Source organism: Muntiacus reevesi, chromosome 2 (assembly GCF_963930625.1).
Source record: "Muntiacus reevesi chromosome 2, mMunRee1.1, whole genome shotgun sequence".
NCBI classification, from domain to species: domain Eukaryota; kingdom Metazoa; phylum Chordata; class Mammalia; order Artiodactyla; family Cervidae; genus Muntiacus; species Muntiacus reevesi.
The window spans coordinates 177,220,710-177,238,253 of record NC_089250.1 but is presented as its reverse complement, the minus strand read 5'-3'; the positions used below and the strand labels follow the sequence as shown (position 1 = coordinate 177,238,253).

The following is a 17,544-nucleotide window of genomic DNA, read 5'->3' as shown; positions in this document are numbered from 1 at the left end:
TGGGTTCCAAGATCACTGCAGATGGTGACTGCAGCCATGAAATTAAAAGACACTTGCTCCTTGGAAGAAAAGCTATGACCAACCTAGACAGCATATCAAAGTAAAGCAGAGACATTTCTTTGCCAACAAAAGTCCATCTAGTCAAAGCTATGGTTTTTTCAGTAGTCATGTATGGATGTGAGAGTTGGACTGTTAAAAAAGCTGAATGCCAAAGAACTGATGCTTTTGAACTGTGGTGTTGGAGAAGACTCTTGAAAGTCCCTTGGACTGTAAGGAGATCCATCCAATCAATCCTAAAGGAAATCAGTCCTGAATATTCATTGGAAGGACTAATGCTGAAGCTGAAGCTCCCATCCTTTGGCCACCTGATGCGAAAAACTGACTCATTTGAAAAGACCATGATGCTGGGAAAGATTGAGGGCAGGAGGAGAAGGAAACAAAGAGCATGAGGTGGTTGGATGGCTCTACAGACATGAGTTTGAGTAAACTCCGGGAGTTGGTGATGGACAGGGAAGCCTGGCATGATAAAAATGTTTCAGATAAGAACTCTGATGAAATTAATACATGTCAGAAGTTGCTTCTTGATAATAATTAAGAGGATACTCAGCCTGGGAAGCAATCTGACAATCATAACCAAGATGGGAGACCCCTGAGTCATAACGAGGACCCTTGTGGGCAACAGAAGATTCAGCTTTTGGGACCACCTGTGGAAGGTCATGAATGCAGAGCAGCCACCTCCAGTGAGACAGTCACCATCCCACCACAGAAAACTCAAACAGAAGAGAGGACCAAGGATTATGAGGAACAGGGAGGGGCAAGACACTAGTGACAAGTCAGCTCTCAAAATCCAGCAGGAAGTGCACAAGGGAGAATCACTCTGAAGTTAATGCGCATGAGACATCAACCCTTTCAACATCAGGAAATTAATGTAAATAAAACCCACGAATTTCTTGGAAATTTGAGAATAATTTCAGCAAGAAGTCCCATCTTACTTAACCTCATAAAACTCAAAGAGAGAAAATATTTGAATGTAGTCACCGCAAGAAATCTTTTTACCAGGAGTCCCACCTCACTGAACATCAGAAAACACACACAAGAAGAGGAGCCATGTGACAATAATAAATGTGGGAAAACCTTCCAGAAAGCACAAAATACCATCCAGTAAAGAACTGATGTAAGAAAGAAAACCTGTGAATGTGACAAAGCCCCTGGGAAGTCAGCCATTACTGAGCAGCAAAAGAAGCTCTATGTATGTGATGAGTGCAAGAAATCCTTCCATCAGATCGCAGCCCTAAAGCTAAGCCAGAGTACTCACACATGAAAGAAGCCCTACCAGTGTAAGGATTGTGGGAAATCCTATGCAAAATCAAACTTCAACTATCACCAGAGCATTCCCACAGGGGAGAAAACATGAGTGTAAGGATTGTGGGAAATCTTTCTGTGTGAAATCAAATCTAACTAAGCTTCAGAAGATGCCTACAGGGGAGAAACCTTTCAAATGCAATGACATGGGAAAACTTACTCACAGAGGTCACAATTTGCTGATCACCAGAGAACACACACAGGGGAGAAGCCCTGCAAATGTGATGAATGTGGAAAATCCTTCTGTTCGATGTAAGTCAGCACTGCACCTCCACCAGAGGTGAAGAAGAAACCAGAGAAGAACAGAAGAAACCACAGAAGAAACCCTATAAATGTACTGAATATGGGACATCCTTCTGCTCTAAGTCAGCCCTAATTATTCATCAAGTCTCTCATAGAGCAAAGTAACCCTATGACTAATGAATGTGGAAAAACCTGTGTGAAGTCTAATCTCATTAAACATCATAAAATTCACTCAGGGCTGAAACCATATGAATGTAACGAGTGTGGCAAATCCTTCTCTATGAATTTGACTCTCACTGTCCATCAAAGAACTCATACTGGGGAGAGACCCCATGGGTGCTGTGAATGTGAGAAGTCCTTCTATAAAAAGTCAGACCTCACAAAACATCAGAAAACACACAGGGGAGAAACCACACAAATGTAATGAATGTGGAAAAGCCTTCTGTATGAAGTCAACCCTCATTATACACCAGCGGACTCACACTGGGGAGAAATCCTTTAAATCCAATGAATGCGAGAAGTCATTCTATGTGAAGTTGCTTCTTAATATTCATCAGAGAAATCACACAGGAAAGAAATCCCATGTGTGTAAAGTATGTGGGAAAGCCTTTTCTATGAAGTCAAGTCAGAAGAGAAATACTTTGAATGTAATAAATGTGAGAAGTCAACCCTCAGCACCAGAGAATACACAACGGGAGAAACCTTAAAAATGTAAAGAATGTAGTAAAACTTTCTTTCAAAAGTCACACCACACTTAACATCAGTGAACACACACAGGAATAAGCCTTATCAATGTAAACAATGTGGGAAAAATTTCCTCCAGAAATCACATCTCATTGAATATCAGAGCACACTGGAGAGAAACCCCATGGGGTGTAGTAAATGTGTAAAATTTTTCTGTTTTAAGTCAGCCCTAACCGTGCGTTAGAGGACTCACACAGAAGAGAAGGCTTATAAATGTAGTGAATGTGAGAAACCTTTCTGCATGAAATCATACCTCACTGTGCATCAGAGAACTCACATAGGGAGAACCCCTTCAAATGTAATGAATGTGGGCAAAGGTTTTATGTGAAGTCAGACCTCATTAATCATCAGAGAATCCACACAGGGGAGAAGCCCTATGAATGTAAGAGATGCAGGAAGTCCTTCTGTATGAAGTCAACCCTCAGAGTACACCAGCAAACATCACAGGGGAGAAGCCTTATGAATATAACAAACAAGGGAAATCCTTCTGCAAGAAGTAAACTCTAAATATGAAGTGATTCACACACAAGAGATATCCTGAATGGCAGCAGATGTGAAAAATCCTCCTGTGTAGAGTCATAATGTGTCATACCTTTGTGAATTCATGGGAGAAAACTTGAGCTTATGTACATCAGAGAACACATTAGGAGAGAGGTTCTCCAAGAATGTTACTTGTGGAGATGGGGTGGATTTGAACTTTGAACAAATGAGTGATTTACATATTCAAAAGTAAAAATAGAAGATTCTGAAATTGAAATCAACTTAAATTGGCAACTTGACCACACAAAAGTAATTCTTTGAAGAAACTGCACTCCATGTTATGATTATACATCCTTAATGGAAAGTGTTTTAAGGAGAAAAATGCCAGCCAAAAATTATAAAATCACTCATCAGTTTTCTTCCTGATAATATTGCTGTTTATTTGAATCTATTTTGTGTACACTGTAGGAGAAAGCTAAAATAAATTATAAAAGTTACTAGGAATCAAAACTTCCAGTTTAAGAGATAAGACAACCATAGAAATCAAGGAATTCATGTGACCTCCCTATGATGATAAATATGCATTGAAAAATACTATTCATTTTTAAAAATTACATATTTCATAGCTCTGTCCACTGAGTAACACCCCCCAGAGTGGTGAGCAAAGTCAGTTCCCAACATTGGCCCCTACAAGGAACCAGGACTCCTTGGAGAAAGAGCTGCGTCTAGGTCACACCCAGTGTGTGCACGGTGAGCCTGGGCCTCCTTGGTCAAAATCGAAGGAAGCACTCAGCAATGGGAATGTGTCAGAGGTCAAACGTGAGTCAAACATGAGGCAATGTGATGGCACTCCCCTAGTTCTGCAGGCTGCTCTGTGTTGGGTACGACCTTAGTGCCTGACCATGCTGGTTCCACTCTGCCTTAGTCTTCACTTCCAGCGTACACAGAGTTGCTAGGTGAGTGCATAGGGACTTTACATATCTTTTCTGAGTCACGTCCCACCCTGTGCACATACAGTGTGCACACGGAAGCTTTTAAAAGCTCTTATCCCCCCACACAAGTAAGTTTTCCAGCCTCTTCCTTCCCCAGCTTCTCAGTATGTCTGCTGCTCACCTTGACTGTTCTCCTGCCCCAGGTTGCTGCCCCCAGTACTTGTGCCTTTAAATGCCTTTGGCACCAGCCCTCTGGGAAGACTGCTCTGAGCCCAGGAAACAAAGGAAAGCCCTGTTCCCATCTTACAGACTGGCCAGTAGGTGAGATGCACAGCCCAGTTCTATGGGAATGAAGTCTGATTCTTGCCTGCCCCAGCAGCCTGTACCTGGGGCACCAGTTGTCACCCACTGGCTGCTGACCTGAGGTGTAGGGGGATGTTGGCTGGGCAGCTCTGCCAGAAAAGGCACAGGTGTCATTTAGGCAACTGAGCCATAAAATTCTGGTTAAAACTGAACAGAATAAAACATTATTGAGGACTATAAGTGCGGGTCTTTGATTTTCCTGTGTTAATGTCTTCAGTATTTCTGGAGGAGTCCTGGGCACAATGTTAACTGTACTACTCAGCTCAAAACATAGGTTATCAATGTTGGTTTCTGTGTGGACCCCATTCTTTCTTCATGCCAAACCCCAGTTCCATCCCTTCCCCCACAGGCTCTCACTGATAAAGGTAGGACCTTTAGCACTCACCATTGTAACTTCTGTAAGGGTGTGTGTAACTTTAATTGATATAAGCATTGTTTACTTGTATGAAACCTCATTCCATCCATTTTTTCCATTCGTATCTAGAAGTGCTAATTGGATGTGCTACATGCAAGTACAACACACACTTCTGACTGCTAGATACCACAGTGATGCATGATCCACCTTTTACCCACCTCTTCTAGTGATGGTCATCTAAGATACCTCAAAATCTTGCTGTGGTGAAACTCCCTGTGTACACATTCTCTTGTGTATAGAACTTCTCAGGGGTTTATAAACAGGGGGACTACTGCATGATAGAGCATTAAACTTGAAAGGTATGTCCAGGTCAGTATCATTTTACACACTTCTGCAGGATACAAACATTACCAGTCACCAGGATAGAAACATTACCAGTCACTGCAGTGGAATAAAAAAGAGAGTGTCACTCCATGGCCTCGGAATATTGCTCTGGTGTTAACAATGGTCTTCATTTTGACCTGTTTGAGAGGCCAACCAATGAACCACCATTTCACTAACACTAGGATGACTGGGGCCAGGGGGAGGGGGTGAGAACCTTGGAGAATCTCTCACCTGTAGGTGCTGGGAGGGGTCAACCCCTGGCTTAGCCCCTGGAAATCCACTGGGAGTTCCTATCTGCTCACGTTCCACAGGATGAAGTCACTGTGCATATAAAGAGGAAGCATTTGCGCTCTGCCCCAATTCCACATTCACTCCTTGCTGCTGGACAGGTCAGTGGGCCATCTCCCGTGGTGCCTTCTTTCATGAATGCAGGTCTTGCCAGGAATAGTTAAAAACTTTTAAAATATTGCATTCCATCCATCAAATACAAGACAAACTATTATTTTAAGTACCTCCAAGGAAGAAAAAACACCAGTTAAATTAGAATGTATTACACTATTTCAGAGATGTAATAGTATGAAAACACTGGTGTCTCTGAAACAACAGAGAAATTCCACAACCATTATTACTGAAGAGGCAGTTGAGGGCCACATACACATGTATAGGGCCCTTTGGTGTCAGGCACTTTGTAACAGAAAAAGAACGTGGTAAATCATTTATAAGCTTTCCAAATATTTTACTTAAAATGCATACTGGGTACTTAAGTTACTTCCCATTAGTGTGGGAAACCTTCAGCAAGTATACTATGAATATATAGTTCCTACATAAAACTATACACTGTACTAGAATCTTAGTACCTGTTATATAGCAGACTCAAGATCATCTAGACAAATCTGATGGAAAAGTGATGAGCAACAAAAATGAGACCCATGAGTGACAGAAACACATGAGAAACATAGCATCTCATCTCTGCAGAAAGGGGTGGATGACTCAAATAATACAGGCTATCAGGCTAATCACTGGAAAAGAAACAAAAGTGAGTCTTACCTTAGCCATATATCATCAACAACACGGTAGCAATGACCCATGAGTAACATAAATTAACCTAAACAAAATTTATGTCATGCATTATGGAAAGAAAGATACACCTGACATCATATCAGGCTCCAAAAGTTCTTAGGTCAGTAATGTAAAAATTGAGGAAAACATACACATTGAATTGTTTCAAGTTTTCTAATACTCAAATATTTGAGTGTAATATTTACACCAAAATTTACAGAAAATAAGATCTTTATATCAACACCTCAAAAAAAGTGATTTGCCTAAAGCCCACTTCTCAATTGCATAACTCCTACAAGCTCTATATCTTTAGTTATCACTAGAAGTAACCTAAATCAATCTACAATTCAGTTTTTCACAAAAGAAATAGTCCAGAGATAGAGTGGCTACACGCTGGCTGGTTCAGTGGCTCAAGAGCATCATCCAGGTCCCAGGTTCTTCCCGTCTTTCTGCTCTGCCATGCACAAATTATAACCATTGTTGAAAGACACAGCCAGGCAAGGAAATGTTGAACAGGATCCCACTTCACCTGGCATGATTCCTTGAAGCTTTGAAGAAACCTTTTCCAGAAATAACCTGCTCGAGATATTTCCTTTACCTGTCTAGAATGGGGTCCTCCGAATACTCTAAACCAATTACTGGTGATGAGAAAGGGATTATCATTATTTGTTGAAACTAATCAGGATTTATCCCCTGTTCCGTCAAGAGGAATAGATACCCAGACTCGGGCAGCCAAAAACAAGGAATGAGTGACTAGGTTGGTCACTCAGCAACACCAGCTACAACCCGTACAAACCTGCTCTCAATTCATTCAGGAAGGAACAAACTATGGTGCTTAAAAAACACCACTGTATCAAATAAAAATACAGTTAATTTCTAGGTTACATAGTACATGTGCTCTGCACACTTACAAAGGCATCTAAATAAAAAACAGTAAGTGAAAAAAATAGATTAAAATGAGACTATTTTAAGTACATTTTAAAAACCATACTGATCGCAATGAGTTCTACAGCTGTCCCTTACTGCAGAGACTTGTGGCATTAACCATTTTAAATTATCTATGCAATTTTCTATTTTATGCACAGATTTTTATCTTGCTGATTCAGATACAGTTAAAACACTATTAAAAACATTGGCTTCCTTATGGAAGACTTAATTCATTAACAATGATAAAATCCATTTATAATTGCCAGGGAAGAGCACAAAGAGAAATATACTTCATATCTTTCAAATATTAGTTCATTATCTATACATATTTAGATGCTAGCATAGTGGTGCTATTTAGAATACCTTAGAAATTATTCTAATAAGGATACATTGCCTTTTCAAACATGATTCAAGCCGAACATACAGCCCCTGTAATGCAGCATCCTAAAAAACAAACAAACACCCAAACACCCTCAAGAGCATGAGTCCTGCACCCTCAGGATCCACTCATGTGTGAGCTTAATGTTGCCATGCTGCCATCTTAATTAGCTACCCAACGATTTTAGAGTTTCTATGTACATAAGGAGCATGTTTATTCAAAACATCCATCCTGTGTGGTTTCTTTCTTTTTTTACAAAAGCTTGACATTTTATCAGAAACATAAATTTTAGTTTCATAATTTCCAGCAGAATGTTTTCCACGTTCCTTGAAAGATATCCCCTTGGTCTGAATTCCCTGATATGTAAAAGTTTGAATTCATAGTGAAACTATGTCCAATTTAAATACTGATAGATTTTTACTCCTGTCAGCATGTCATGTGGCCTAGTTACAGCTGTGGTTTCCAACCTGCAAACTTTCAGGTTCCAAGTCTGACAAATAGTCACAGGTTTGTCCACACCCACCTGTGTGAACTCTCCAACTCGGGATGGTAGGAGTTCCTTATTCACTATATGGAGAGGGTTCTGTGACATTATAAGAGATCTGACTTCAGAGAAGCCTTCCCACATCAAGTACATTCATGTTCCCTCTCCTGTGAATTCTCTGATGGCTGTTGAAGGCTGATTTGTGGTAGAATTTTTTCCCACATTCAGTACATTCATATGGCTTCTCTCCTGAGTGAGTTCTGTAATGTACAGTGAGGTATGACATCCGAGAGAAGGCTTTTCCACATTCGTTACATTCAAAAGGTTTCTCTCCTGAATGAATTCGATGATGTATAGTGAGATACGACATCTGAGAGAAGAATTTGCCACACTCATAGCACTCATAGGCTTTCTCTCCTGTGTGTGTCCTCTGGTGTCTGTTAAGGGCTGAATTCTGGCAGAAGGTTTTCCCACATTCATTACATTCGTAAGGCTTCTCTCCTGAATGAATTCTGTGATGTATTGTGAGGTATGACATCTGCGAGAAGAACTTCCCACATATGTAACATTCATAGGGCTTCTCTCCTTTATGTATCCTCCGGTGTCTACAAAGGGCGGAATTCTGGTAGAAGGTCTTCCCACATTCGTTACATTCATAGGGCTTCACTCCTGAGTGAGTTCTGTGATGTATCGTGAGGTACGACAACTGGGAGAATAACTTTCCACACTCATTGCACTCATAGGGCTTCTCTCCTGTGTGAACTCTCTGGTGTCTCATGAGGGCTGAGTTCAGGTAGAAGGTTTTCCCACACTCGTTACATTCATAGGGCTTCTCTCCTGAATGAGTTCTGTAATGCACAGTGAGATATGACAGCCGAGAGAAGAACTTCCCACACTCGTTACACTCATAGGGCTTCTCTCCCGTGTGTGTCCTCTGGTGTGTGGTGAGGGTAGACTTGCGGCAGAAGCACTTCCCACACTCGTTGCACTTGTAGAGTTTCACGCCTGTGTGAATTTTCTGGTGGTCATTAAGGGCTGACTTCTGGGAGAAGGTTTTTCCACAGTCATGACAAACGTAGGGTCTCTCTCCCGAATGTGTTCTCTGGTGCTGTGTGAGGTGTGTCTTCTGGCAAAAGGCTTTTCCACAGTAGCTACATTCATAGGGCTTCTCTCCTGAGTGAGTTCTCTGGTGTTGAATGAGGTGTAACTTCTGGTAGAAGGTTTTCCCGCATTCAGTACATTCATAGGGCTTCTCCCCTGTGTGTGTTCGCTGATGGACAGTGAGGGTGCCCTTCTGGCAGAAGGATTTCCCACACTGATTACATTCATAAGGTTTCTCTCCTGTGTGAGTCCTCTGGTGGATAATAAACTTGGACTTTTTACAGAAGGATTTCCCACATGCGTTGCACTCGTAGGGTTTCATTTCCAAATGAGTTGTTGGGTGCACACTGAGGTTTGACATTTGGAGAAAGGCTATTTCAGATTCGTTCCACTTGTAGGGCTTCTCCTCTATATGGTTAGCAAACACTGTATCCTTCTGAAAGGCTTTCTGGCATTCGATATATTCAAAGGGTTTCTCCAAAATGTGAATGTTCTGATAAATACTTTCTCCATTTAGAGCATAAGCCTCCCCGTTTTGGTTAAATTCATAAGGTTTATCTCCAAGATGAGTTTTTTCAAGCTTCACATGGAGAAGTGATCTCCCACAAGCACTACATTCATCAGGTTTCATTCTTGCATAGCTGCCATCACTACTAATATATTCTGAAATAGACTTTAAACTCTTTTCACATGAGTCACACTGATAGGATATTTTTCTTGAAGGAACAGGGCTTGTTTCCACATTACAAGTCTTACCAAGACCATTACCTCTCCCTTCAGGCAGGGTTTTGTTGTTAATGGATTCAGTTTGCCTTGAATGTTTGTCTTCATTTTCCTGGCTTCCCTCCATCAGATCATGAACTTTCCAGACTTCTTCTAAAAAGAGGCAAGATTAACCAATTTTTATGCAACTTCCTGGGTAAGAAATGACATGTGACTTGTACACAACCATTTCATTGTGGCACAGGTGCTAGCTTCTTGGACAGGTGAAAACCATTCCAAGTGTATTTTTCCCCCTTATTATTTTGGTTTGAAATAAACATGCACATGCATACACACAAGCTCCACGATCTCCAGTGGTGAAGAAAGCTGATAAAAACAAGTGGTAAAGAATCCACCTGCAGTGCAGGAGATACAGGTCTGATCCCTGGGTCAGGAAGATCCCCCAGAGGAGGAAATGGCAACCCACTCCAGTACACTTACCTGGGAAATCCCATGGACAGAGGAGCCTGGCAGGCTGCAGTCCATGGGGTTGCAAAGAGTCAGACATGACTGAGTACATGCACACATTAATATTTCAAAATTTTGTTCAAAACTGGGTACAGAAGGTAAAATAAAAACATGGAGTAATGATCTGAAGACAGAGGATGCTGGATAAATGCCCGATTCTTAGATATGAAAGGGCTCACAGCAAACAGGTCAACTGATGGGGCAGCAATGAGTTTAGCTGCCACATAAGGACCAGGAGGACTTGGTGTGCAAGAGGCAGGTCTCCACTTCACACCAAGTCGCCTCATATTGCGTGGAGACACGGAGCACAGTCTAAGGTGCTACCACCCACACTGAGATGGTCTGGTACCAACTATGCCCCAGCTTATATTCCATTGCAAGTCTCTGCTCCTGTTGTTTTACTAAATGTGCCTGACTTCCAGCCTTTGATCTACTCAAAATCGATCGTTCCTGAGGCAAAAACCTGAGAAAAGATAGGTTTTCTCAGAATCTATCAAAACTTGAGGAGGGTGGGTGGAGAAGCCCAAGCAAAAAACACAGTCAACAGACGTCTTGATCAGACCTTGATTTTTTTTCTAAAGCATCACCCTGAGATGGAGTCAAAGTCGAGGGAAGGAAGAGACTGGTATGATGATTACAGCTGAAAGGGAAAACTTTAAGGAGGGGTTGAATACTTGAGTTCAGACTGTGTAATCTGGACAAATAACCCATACCTCAGTGAAACAGAAGAGACCTTTAGAAGTGTGGACCAAATGAAGTTTAGCCAGAGTTTCAGGAAACAATACAAAATTAAAATTTCCTGGCAACAAAGGGACAATATTGTATGATTTTCTGAAAGGAAGAGGAATTTAAACTGCCTTTAAGAATCAACAGGGAATGGCTGTAGGCTGATCCTGTGAGACGAGTGGCAAGATGGATTCAAAAGTCAGGGGAACACATCTTGCAAATCCAATGAGAATGTAGGCGCGCCTCCAGCTCTCTCAGGAAACACCGAACCAGGAACTGGTAGACACAGCAGCATGAGACACATAAAAGTCTTAAATACCCGAGATGGGAGGACCTTCTGAAGAACTTGGGGAATAAACCACCAGAGGGTGAGGCAGACCCTTCAGGGATGTTTCTGGAGGGGGCAGGGTGGGGGTGGTAAATGAATCAGGACTCGTTTCTCTGTCTCCCGCTTGACTGAACACCTGCTCAGACAAGACATGATTCAAGGTACTGCCGGCAGAACAGAAGGTAAGAGACAAGATGAAAGTGAGCATCTGGTGGAATAGGGAGACCCTGTGATGCTTTCACCAAACTCCAGCAGGAATGACCAGTGCCTGTGATCAGGACAGCACAAGTGAACTAAGTTCACTGGTTTATGCACAAGATGGGGTGTGAACTCTGACCTCAAAGAAAGAGAAATGAGACATGAAGCCAGGGACAGAAACAAGCCTGAGACATTTCATGGGAAAGAAGAAAGAAGGAAACTAATGAGAACACGGAGAGTCAGGAGTTATTCTCTAATGACAGACAATATATATGCCTGCCAACAAAATGCCATAAGAAGTTGTGAGTTTTAAGAGGAGGAAGGAAGCGAACAGGTTTTGGTTCACACCAGAAGCCAGAGTGGGAAGCTCTACCAACACAAACTGCTGTGGGAAAGGAAAAAGCCTTAGGGAGTGAGATTCGAGTTGCCGGAGTTCAAGAACAACTCTCCTCAGTCACTTCTCAGGTTTGGCACCATTAAAAACCTCCAGGTAAAAACACTCCCGAGTGACCACCCTCCTTACTGCCACCCCCCTCACACACCTGGGCGACTCTGAAGCAGGAATTCTCCTTCCACCACCCACGGCTCTTCTCCTTGCTCCAATTTGGTGATGACTTCCGGTTTGATAATGTGACACCCTGTTAACAGATACAAGAGAGAACTTGAACTTGGCTGCTGGGCTTCCAGATCTGTCATGTAAGCAAAAGGCTGGCTTATAAGCTACAGGACACAAGTGCCATTAGTGCTGTACCAGAATCAGAACCTACCCGGATGTAGAGACCACATGGCCTACCTGGTACCCCAGATGATTCCAGTTGTTCCATCAAGTTTAAAGTGTGTGTGTGTCTGTGTGTGTATATGCTTGGTGAGCTGACTCTAGGCAACCCCATGGACTGCAGACTGCCAGGTTTCTCTGTCCATGGGATTTTCCAAGCAAGAATACTGCAGTGGGTTTCCATTTCCTACTCCAGGGATCTTCCGAACCCAATTCAGTTTTGTAAGATTGAACCTGAATCTCTTACATCTCCTGCATTGGCAGGTGGGTTCTTTTACCACTGTGCCGCCTGGGAAGCCCACAAATTCAACATTAAAATCATTAAGTTAGAGGGAAATCTAGTTTCTCTCTCTCCTTACCCACAGAGATGAGGTGACTGTAGTTCTCCAGCATCACGTCCCTGTATGTCGTCTTCTGCTCAGGGTCTAGGTGCTGCCACTCTTCCTGGGTGAAGTCCACGGCCACGTCCCTGAATGACACTGACCCCTGTAATGGCACCATAATGGGGACTGGGTGACATGGAGCAGATACACGGGGACAAGAGCTTACCAAGCTCACTGGTCAAATTTACACTGTGTACCTTTTCTATGTTATGGGCCTTATGGAAGGAAAATAAATATTAAACACTGCCATGAGTTTGCTCAATGTACAGGAAAAAAAGAAAATACAGCCTTACACTGTGAGCCAGGAACAGTCCTGAGGACAAGACCAGCAGACAGAGCCCGTGCCCTCAAGGAGCACAGGCCTGAGGGCAGTGTGCAAACCCAAGAGGCACTGCACTCCTTCATGCTGCTTTAGAGCATTGATAATGTTGGTTGGCTCTCCTCCGTCCTCCCCAGCCGCTCCTTCACTGGCTCCTCCTCTCCTCTGAGTCATCCTCAAGTCATCACAGGGCCCTGGGGCTCGGTTCTTGTCTTGCACCCTTTGCTTTGATGGTGACCCCATCTTGCCTCATGGCTTGAATAACCTGTGCTGTGCCATGTTGCATTTAGTCACTCAGTCGTGTCCAACTCTTTGCGACCCCGTGAACTGTAGACTCCCAGGTTCCTCTGTCCATGGGGATTCTCTAAGCATGAATAACCCTCTACATTTCAACATTTCCCAATGTATATCACCAGCCAAAGCTTCTCTTCTGTTCCTGCCCTGAGCTGCTCCTACAGCTCACAGAAGGAACCAAGCTGTAGTCTTCACCACAGCTACCAAGGCGATGAGCAAGCCAGGCAGCACATCCCAGTTCTGTATTTCACTAGAGATAAGCCTGCCTCGACCTGACCCCAGCCTGCTCCCCAAACTACTGGAAATAGCTTGGTTCGTCCCGCCCTAATGCCCAGCCAGGGACTTGGAATCCCTTCATCCCCCAATACCTTCCAGGGAAGGAGCTCACTTACTCCTGATGAGGGGCACAGAGCGCACAACAGAACCGGAAACTGCCACACCCAGACCTGTGAGTGCGGATCTTCTGAGTAAATTCACAAACACTCACACTCACACAGTCATTACAGCCTGTTTCCTCCTGTACCGTCACTTCTAGAATAGAGACAATAATGGTGGCTGTCACATGATACACATCAGTACCAAACAGGTTCTTTCATGGAAAGAACTTAACACAGTTCTTTGGACGTAACATGCTTTTCAATACCTGCTATTATTGTTTATCTACTGTGTATCTCATCACTCTGCAAATCAGGATGAATCAGAAAACACAGAAGTAAACTTAAATAACTAAACGTAATGGGTCTGTTAAATTTATGCAACTGCCCAGAAAAGATTACAAAACAGTGCCAGTGTGTTAAAACCAATAAGGTTCAGGTGCTCTCAACAGACGGGGAGGGCAATGGCAACCCACTCTAGTATTCTTGCCTGGAGAATCCCAGGGATGGTGGAGCCTGGTGGGCTGCCGTCTATGGGGTCGCACAGAGTTGGACATGACTGAAGCAACTTAGCAGCCGCAGCAGCTCTCAACAGAACATGGAGACAGGAGTGTTTAGGAGGAGGTTAAGGAAACGACCTCGTCAAGCTCAGGGCCTGTCAGAGAAAATGATGAACTCCTGATGTTGACTGAAAATCAAAGTTCTTCACGTGGAACAATCGAAGAGGCAGGATGGCTCCTGTCCCCTGACCCCAGGCTCTACATGCAGAAATGACTGGGACCCAGACTCTGCTGGTCTTCGAAGGCTGAAGGTGCTCTGCTGTCAACGAGACACACCAGTAGAAGTAGTCACTGCCCAAGGCAGACAGAGGCCTGTACAGCACTGCCCTGGTCTAGCCTGGAGAAGCCTGTCTCAGAGAGCAACAGCAAATCTTCCAGAACTCAGTCCATACTCCATCCAGACATCACCAGACATACCTGTGTCCGCCCCCTGAGAACTGGGGGGTCCACACGTTCACACATTAAAAGTCTTTACCAAGTGCAAGAGAGTGGCTGACGTAGTGCCCAGAACCAGAAAGAGAAAGTAAGAATCAGAAAAGAAGCACAAGAGCAATGAATTCCTCCCACCTCGCCTCCACCCACCTCCTTGAAAGAAGCTGTACTCCAGTACTGACCAAGGAGGGTGCTCTTATCCACTTGCGTTGATAAGACTAGGAATCTTGTGATTTTGAGAAATTTTTGATACATTTTTTAAAATGAATACTATTCAGCCTCTCAAAATGAAAAAAATGAAAGAATTATATGCTATTGCTGGAAAATCAAGTAAAAAGGCAAAAAAACCTTGGAAAACAATGCTCACTATCATGACTCCAACTGGAAACACTTACAAATACTTAAGGCTACTCTGTTAGTCAATAAGAGAAGCAAAACAAATCAGTACTGAGACAGGAAGATGGACTGTGGACAAGAACAAGCCCTCATATAAAAAGAGAAGCACACCAGTCTGAAAAGACCACATACCGTACGATCCCAACTACGTGACATTCTGTAAAAGACAAAAATACATTGACAGTAATAAGATGAGCAGCTGTTGGGGGCTGGGGGCAGAGGGAGAGACAAACAGGAGGTGCCCAGGATTGTTTCTGGCAGCAAAGCAGTTGTATACTGTACTTCATTGGTGGCTGCAGGCCATTCACTACACATTTGTCAAGACCTGAACACAAAGAGTGACCCCTAATATAAACTATGGACTCCAGGTGATAATAAGGTATCAACAATTCAGAGGATGCACTGCACAAGTGTGAGATGATAACATCGGAGGAAACCAAGGGGGACAGTTATAGGGAACTCTGTACTGTCAGCTCAATTTCCCCATAAACCTAAAACTGTTCTATAAAGTCTATTAATTAAAAAGAAGAAACAGCTTCTAAACCTATTGAATGTTCTCAACCTCACTCATGACTAAGAAAAAACCCAAGGGTATGGATGTGCACTACTAACGGGCCCAGGACCAGCAGCAGTGGGAACTCACTGAGGCCTCCCCCTTGCCTGTCTGCCATCCAGCTGGAGCCTCAAGTCTCCCAGACTTGATTCTCCCACCCACCCCCAACCACATATCATATCAAGGAAACCTTTAACACTCAAGGATAAAAGTGTTTGGGAAGGACAACGTAAGGCAAGCAATAGATGGTGTTTGTCATTTTTTGCAATGAATGTCAAGAACTTGAGGCTTGTTCTGTGGCTTTAAGAACTCTGGAGGATCCTGGGATCTACACGTAGAACTTGCCAGAAACACTTGGTGCTGACCTGCTCTCTATGCTTTGTCTAACCCTATCTTTCACCTATTCCTACTTTTTCATTTTAAATTCCGAGCTATCAGGCCTCCTAAGATGTTATTACAAATCAGTGAAAGTGCTAGCCGTTCTTTGGAGTCAGTCCACGCTTCTCTATCCATGGAATTCTCCAGGCAAGAATACTGGAGTGGGTTGCCATTCCCTTCTCCAGGGGATCTTCTTGACCCAAGGATTGAACCCGGGTCTCCTACATTGCAGGCAGATTCGTTACAATCTGAGCCATGAGGTAAGGCTACAAAGCAGAGTAGGGAGTAAATAAGTAAACAGCAAAACTCACCAGAGATTGATTCATTTTCCGCTGCTCTTGGAATAACCTGCAGCACTGTGAAAGCCGAGGCGGACCTGAGGGAGGAAATGCAGGCAGTGAAGCGACCCCGGAAGAGCTAGCGTGAACAAGCCCTGCCCAGCGCTTCACTAGACGCTTGTGGGAGACCCGCCCTTCCCCTTCAGTAGGGCTTGGAAGAACAAAGACTGCGTACCCACCCACAGGCCTGCAACTCCCACGCGATTACGGTACTGCGGGGAAAACACTTTTTCCTCAGTGGATGAACATCGAATCCTATTAAACTTCCATCATTAAATATAAAATAATAAAAATAAACAGTTACAGTTTTCTTTTCTTACTAACTCTGTTAAGATCAGAAAATCCAGAGGATGGTCTGAGTAAAGCAATACACTCAGGCGCGGCTCAGCCTTTCAATTATTTGTACAAACTTAATCTCAATGCTCAAAAAAGATCTCTTATTAAGAAACTGACAGAGCACTTGCCCTAGAAGTCTGATGTTGCTAACGATCCCATCTGCAGACCCAGTGACTGGGACAAGTCACCTCCTCCCTCAACTGAGGCAGCAGGACAGACACCTCAAAGACTCATCCCGCACTAACTACCCGGTGCGAGTCCACCGGGCAGAACTCGCGGAGGAGGGGGGCGTGGCGTGTCAGCGAAGGCTTAGATTACAGAACCAAGTGCTGGTGAGTCTTGAGAGACACGTGCAGGATCGCGAGAAGGCGAGAGAAAGAGGAGGAGCAGCCTCGGGCATGGAAGGAGGGGTGGACGCAGCACGTCCGGGCCAAGCCTGGACCCCCACTGCCCCAAGACACCCAGAACTCACAAGCCCCGGGGGAGCCCAATCGGAGCAGCCGGTCCTGCCTTCCAGCCCGGCCCCTCGACCCCCGCAAAGCGGTAAAACCTTCCAGGTCGCTCTCTCGTGGGGTCCGGAGCGGGCTCCCCAAGCCCTGCTCTCCGATGGGCGCAAGATCAACAGCCGCCTGGAGGCCAAAGACGCACCACCTACCTCGTCGGGACTCGCTGACTGGCCCCGGCCTCCCCAGGCTCTTGTCCGGGAGCTGCTCCTCAGGCGCGCTGCTCTCGCCGAGTCCCTCCTCTCCGCCTCCCGAGGCCGCTGGGCCCGAGAAGCCAGCTCTGGGCCTACGGGACAAGCTCCCTTCAGGGCAAAGTCGTTCCCGAGGCTTCACCGTCTCGTGTGCTGCAGACGGTCCGGACAGGGCCCCGCCGCTCCTTAGCCGTCGCCGCCGCCCTCCCGACCTCTCCGACCCAGCCCGAGGGCTCGAGCTTCGGGGTCTCGGCTCCAACCTCCGCCCGGCCCGCGAGAACCCTCGCGTGCACAGCCCCCGCGTCCGCTGGATGCCGGCCCTGCCGGACGGCGTTCCAGCCCCGCAGGCTCCGGAATCCCCGCCGGCCGGAGGCCAAAGCCTGGGAACTAGGGCAAGCGGTGACCGGGCCAGCGACA

General features: G+C 44.6%; 1 protein-coding gene and 1 long non-coding RNA gene across 4 annotated transcripts in view; one reads left to right on the top strand and one right to left on the bottom strand.

Annotated features, from left to right (window-relative positions):
* The window catches only part of LOC136160294 (uncharacterized), a 17,873-nt gene extending 13,620 nt beyond the window's left edge, over positions 1-4,253 (top strand). The window contains exon 6 of the long non-coding RNA XR_010661598.1: positions 3,965-4,253. This is a non-coding gene — a long non-coding RNA (uncharacterized lncRNA). The remainder of the gene's footprint in view (positions 1-3,964) is intronic.
* Positions 1-17,544, bottom strand: part of ZNF12 (zinc finger protein 12) — a 25,480-nt gene extending 7,936 nt beyond the window's left edge. Inside the window, exons 1-5 of one of the 3 annotated variants that reach the window (XM_065923755.1) lie at positions 17,089-17,544; positions 16,071-16,135; positions 12,430-12,556; positions 11,838-11,933; positions 5,579-9,689 (exon numbers count right to left, since the gene is read on the bottom strand). In XM_065923755.1, coding sequence (XP_065779827.1) covers positions 7,837-9,689; positions 11,838-11,933; positions 12,430-12,556; positions 16,071-16,085 — 2,091 coding nt within the window. In that variant the 5' untranslated portion in view covers positions 16,086-16,135; positions 17,089-17,544 and the 3' untranslated portion in view covers positions 5,579-7,836. Of the gene's footprint in view, positions 1-5,578; positions 11,046-11,837; positions 11,934-12,429; positions 12,557-16,070; positions 16,136-17,088 lie in introns of those variants that run through there. The other 2 variants (XM_065923756.1, XM_065923757.1) reach the window with 2 other exon arrangements.